General features: G+C 35.2%; 1 protein-coding gene across 1 annotated transcript; it reads left to right on the forward strand.

The window, feature by feature from the left end:
- Nucleotides 1–3,116: 3,116 nt before the first annotated feature.
- On the forward strand, nt 3,117–5,382 carry LOC149545289 (RAN GTPase-activating protein 2-like). The gene is made up of 3 exons (XM_089790620.1): nt 3,117–3,612; nt 3,757–4,803; nt 4,837–5,382. Exons 2-3 carry the CDS (start codon nt 3,760–3,762, stop codon nt 5,086–5,088), a joined length of 1,296 nt encoding a protein of 431 aa, XP_089646746.1. The 5' UTR covers nt 3,117–3,612; nt 3,757–3,759; the 3' UTR covers nt 5,089–5,382.
- The last annotated feature ends 275 nt before the right edge of the window (nt 5,383–5,657 follow it).

Genomic DNA, 5,657 nt, shown 5'->3' on the forward strand with positions numbered 1-5,657 from the left:
CTTGTTTGATGTGCCTTCTATAAGTCTTGATCCTGATTAGTTCACGAAAACCTCATCAACCAATGGCATGGTCATACATGAGCATACTTCATAGACATCATACTTCATTTGGATTTCTCTTCCTTTCTCCTATCAATATTTGGAATTTTTTTACATCTATACTTGTTCATCTCCTTCCCAAAGGAAGAAATTTTGTTTGTACACATGGTTCTACCTTTTGGACCTTCAAGCACTTGCCATACTTGAAGGACATTATCAATTATGGGGTGGATATCATATCTCCTTGTTTCCTTTTTATGGGGAGATTCTTGGTTGTCTATGCATGATGCATGTCATAATAGGGGAGTCTTGATTGCCTCCGTCCATGCATGCATCTTGTTTATTTTTTCTCTCTTTTCTGAGGAGGGTTTTTTCCTCACGAGGTTTCCCTCTTTCTCTTCCTTATGAGATTTTTTTTTTTTTTCACTTACATATTGTTCATGAGTACCTAACATGGCCTGGTAGTTAGGACTCATTTAGCCTTGTGAGCTTAAGAGGATTCCCCTGAGTTACACCTAAGGGGTAGTAGTATAATTAAATATTTACTAAATATATTTTACTTAAGTTTATATAGAAAAATGCATTTGGATTAATTTTCATGTAGACGTATAAGATTTCATATTTTATTTTAGCACATGGTGTTGGAGAATTCCACTTGAGGAGGAGCTAGTTATCATCGCATACCTCTTCTTGTATAAGATCCACTTAGTTCCCCTATTACATTATCATCCTCTTATTGTTGCATATGTTGTACATACTTTTTTGTACAATGGAGGATAATCCACCTTCGTTGGAGATGGGATTGGACCTTGTCTAGTTGATAGATTATCTCAAGCATATCTCATAGTTATCATGCATTGCTTATATATTCAAGCATATCTACATTGTGGTCTTAATGGACATTTTATTTATGTATTTTTTATCATTATTAAATTAATCAATCAATAATATTATTTTTCCCATCTCTCTGGTTCTATAAATTGAGCTTCTAGATCTTAACATTTTAATTCTTTTCCTTAAGAAAATACTTGCATTTTATAGCCTTTGCCCTCCCCTCCAAGTAGTGAATGTTAGTTACAAGCAAATCAAATGTTTTGCATAGACTCTTGATTTGATGGGGTACACTTAATGTGAAGTTTACGGTAGCTTTTAGTTGATGAATATCCTCACTTAATAATTTTCATGTCTCATTTGACTCTTTGAAGTCTTTTAGGAAATTTTCACCCAGGTTGATAGCCTCATACACAATGAGAAAAACATTATATAGAACTTGCAACTTTTCAAGAATTTCCTTTAACGAATGAGACAATGTGACTTTATTCATTATTTTCACTATGTCCTTGGTTTCCAATGTGACCTAAGACAACTCATATGTTCTTTTTAACTAAGCATTGGCCTCCTAAAGCTCCATCTTTAATGTTGCAATTTATTCATTTAGAGAAGATGAATCCAGTTGTTCTACTATATTATTTCTAGGAGAAAAGGTCTTATTCTCTAAGGCGTTCCTTAATTATGCATTCAAGGTCAAAACCTTTGTGTATGTAGGATAATTTTTTCCCCCTTTCCTCAAGCAATATATATTTAGTCTCTTTTCAAATAGTTGGGTAGCAACCATGGCCATCTTCATAATATGCATGGTGTGAGTGTCAAGCTCTAAAGTAGTACATGTCCATTATTTTTCTAACTACCACCCCTTGATCATCTTTTCTTCTACTCCCACAAGTACTTTGGGGTCTATTAGCACTCAGATCTTTTACGCATATTCCTAATGCTTTCAAAGTTGGGTCTATCTAGATCTATGAATCCATTGTCCTTTTCAAATTGCAAGGAAAAAGTGTGTCCTACTATTGTCTAATATGATCTAAAAAGAAAACTTGTAGATTCCATTTAGGGATTAGTAACAGCCCACTTTCCTTAACAGTTTTCCTTACTTCAGTGGCACAAAGATGACTCAAATCAATGCCACTTAGCCATTCAATGTCTTTTCTCTAGAAGGTCTTCTAATGGTCCTTTTACCATGAACCATACAACTTTAATCTAGTTATGTTGAAGAAGTAATCATCTGAAATACATAATTTAGCCACTAAGGCTCTTTCACCATGCTTATTCTCCAAGGGTATCTCATTATCCACATTCACTATATTATCTTGATCATCATTATATTGTCAATCCCCAGAAGGGGATGCTAGAGATTGCTTAACATCTTCTTCATTCATAGTTATTTTTACCAAAATAATAGCAACTTCTTATGTTTGTTCTCTAATTTGGGAGACTTCATATGTAACCAAGTGGGTGATGCCAATAAGTAAGATTTTAGCATTCTTACTTAGACAACCTAATTATCTTATTGGTTTTAACAAACAAGATATTACACATGCTTTTAATCTTTTCATGTTGTCACTCACTAATCTTTCTCAGTCTAGATTTTTTGCAAACTATGTTCAAGCATATAAGATACAACCTAACCAGGTCTCTAGAGTGAGGAGTATATACATGATTTCAAACTAGAAGGGTCATCTCCTCTAAGGACATATCTCAGGTGATCACTTTCCCTAAATTTGGCTTTGTTCCACGACCTTCTATGAATTTTCCACTAACTAGGAATGCAACTTTCATCATTTAATATAATGGTGGTTCTCTTTGACTTGTCAATGAAAATTAACTCCCAACCATATATCTAGACATATAGACATATGTGCACAAATGTATATATAGATATTTATAGTGCACATGTACACATAAAATCTTATATATAGTTCATAGATAATGTATACATAGATATCTTAAATGAATATGTGTCTACATATATAGACTAGCATATACATATTTCTAAAAAAAGATTTAAAATATTCATCATATCACAACCCAAAAAGTATTTTATGTTTCTATTATTTTGTGAAAAAACTTTAATACTATTTGCTATCATAATTTTCTTTCTATTTAAAAAATAATTATTTTAACTAAAAATAATAATGGTATTTTCAAAACAAACATTTTAGTTTAAAATAATAATTAGATTTTCAAAACAAACTTTTTAATGCAATATAATTGAATATTTTTATTAAATGAGATATAATTGATGTTCTTAATTCTGTTTCTAAATTTTACTGCATTCAGCTGTAATTATGGAGGATATCGGCCGACTTTGGAACGGCTACAATAAATTTTTAAAAATATTCTGGAAAGGGGCGTAAGGCTCTATATATTCTGAGGGCGCTTCGGTTTCATATCACTTGTTGAGTCGGTTGGACAGGTCGATCTTTCTAATTCGAATTTAGGGAGCGAATATAGCGAAAAAAAATTGGATAAAGCGTTCATGACCAAGATAGGGAAATTTTGGCATCATTATGAAGGTTTAGAATTCCCCGCTCTGTAGTTTGTAACAGCTGTTCTGACAGTAGCTATTTTTGGGAATTTTGTGATTCTTTATTTTAAATTTCGGAACCCTCTTTTGTTGTTTACACATTCCATTCTTCTAATGGAAATAGTGTAACTTTTCGAGCAAGCCAAACTGCCGCAGATTGCTTCTTGGAACATTTCCAATTCATACTGTTTCAATTTTGTAAACCCCAGGTATGTGGACTGCAAGATAAACCCTGCAGCTGTATTTCATCGTCGTTAGCCTGCAACTTCTAATATTTTATAAATTTAATTGTAATATGTTTGTATCCAAATCTGTTTATTTTTAAAATCCTATTTGGGGTTGTTTTGTTGCAGAACATGGAATCATTATCTGAATTAGTTGAAGTGAAAGAAACTATTTTTGAGATGTCATTTGGGGAACGAAGATTTCTTGACGAACATTCAGCTATTGACTTCTTCAGGCCATTGGAAGAACCCGGGAAATCTTGTACCAAGTTATGCCTTAATAACGTAAGTTTTGGAACAGAGGCAGCCCATGTCGCAAACAGAGTCTTGATGGGTATTCAGAAAACTTTAACAGAGGTGGAACTTTTAGATTTTCTGGACGGAAGCTCCGAGTCTGAAGCACTTGAGGTCATTGCAATATTGTCATCTGCTTTAGAAAGGTGCATGTTGAGATCCTTGACTTTTGATCTGTATGATATGAGAGAGAAGGGAGTTAAAGCTTTTGGACCGCTCTTGAAATCTCAGAAGACGCTCGAAAATCTGAAATTCATAGATACCCACATTTCCGAAGAAGCTGCTAGATTCATTTGTGAGCTTCTTCCATCTATTGAAAGGATTAAGGGTTTGCGTTTTTGTCACAACTACTCAGAAGATGATGCGGCAGAGGCCCTTTCAGTGCTTGTAAAGAAATGCATTGCTCTGGAGGATTTTGAATTCTCAGGGAGTTGTATAGGTATCCAAGGTGTTAAAGCTTTAGTAGGAGCTTTGAGCCAAGGCGGCAGGTTGAAAACACTCAATTTATCAGATAACATGTTTGGGACAGCCGGTGGTGTTTCTCTGAGCCAAGTCATCCGTGGACACCTAGGTCTCACAAAAGTTCATTTAAACTATATGGATCTTGAGGATGAAGGCACAATTGCCATTGCGGACAGCCTCAAGGATGCTGCTCCATCTCTAAGAGTTCTTACGATTGCTGGAAACGGTATCACTCCAAAAGCCGCTCCAGCTTTGGCTGCATGCCTTGCTGAAAAAAGCTTTTTGACAAAGTTTGTTGCAGCACAAAACAAACTCCAGGACGATGGAACAGTCATGATATGCAAAGCAATTTCGAAAGGTCATGAGCAGCTTAGAGTGCTTGATTTGAGTACTATTGCTATCTCTAGAATTGGGGCTAAGGCTGCTGCTGAGGCTGTTGCAGATGGGGCTAAGGCTGCTGCTGAGGCTGTTGCAGACAAGCCTGATTTCAGTCGGCTTTTTATTCATGGGAATTTCATTACTAAAAAAGGAATTGAGACGGTCAAAGATGTGCTAAGAAAAGGTACCAAGGGTGAATATGTTCTTGGAGTGCTGTATCAATATAAATATGATGGTCACATGTTGTATCAATATAAGAATGAGGGTCTCAGTGATAGTGACTATGAAACTGACAGCGAGCTAAAGTGGTATGGCATTTATGATTAAAAACGCTGCAACAGGTTTCGATTTCAAAGAAATTTGGAAAAATTTGTTAAAGTCTTCAAACACAAGGCCCATTCTCCTTAATTTCACTTGTACTAGTCTGATGTCGGTCATCTTTTGTTTCCTAGAACATATAGTCAGTGTGGTCTTTTGTCTGATGTAGTGAGTAGACAACTGTCGTATCCCCTAAACACCTTGTTAATTCCCTTGTGTGACCCCTGGCCCCGATGTAATTTGGACCAGGGTTGAAGATTTGAATTTTGTTATGTGAATCTATGTTTATGTGTTGTTTGTGAACATTGATGCCAATGCTTCTGAATGTGATTATTATACGTATCTGTAATTTAATGCATTGATTTTATTTTAGTTCAAGTTGTACTAAAAATATTGTTGGTGGACTTGCGTGAGGTTTCTCTTTGATTGCAGGGTCCCGGTGTAAGATGAAATGGGTTTTGTTTTTCTGTTGGTGAGAGACAGGTAGTTATGTTCCGTGCTTTGTGTCAATGCCTTCATTCTAGCTTGCTTCTACACATTTCCAGTGTTTGGGTGTCTCTATTTCAAAGGAAAAAGGG

This window comes from Cupressus sempervirens, chromosome 7, assembly GCF_028749045.1.
Source record: "Cupressus sempervirens isolate cs-2001-9-10 chromosome 7, ASM2874904v1, whole genome shotgun sequence".
Classification (NCBI taxonomy): domain Eukaryota; kingdom Viridiplantae; phylum Streptophyta; class Pinopsida; order Cupressales; family Cupressaceae; genus Cupressus; species Cupressus sempervirens.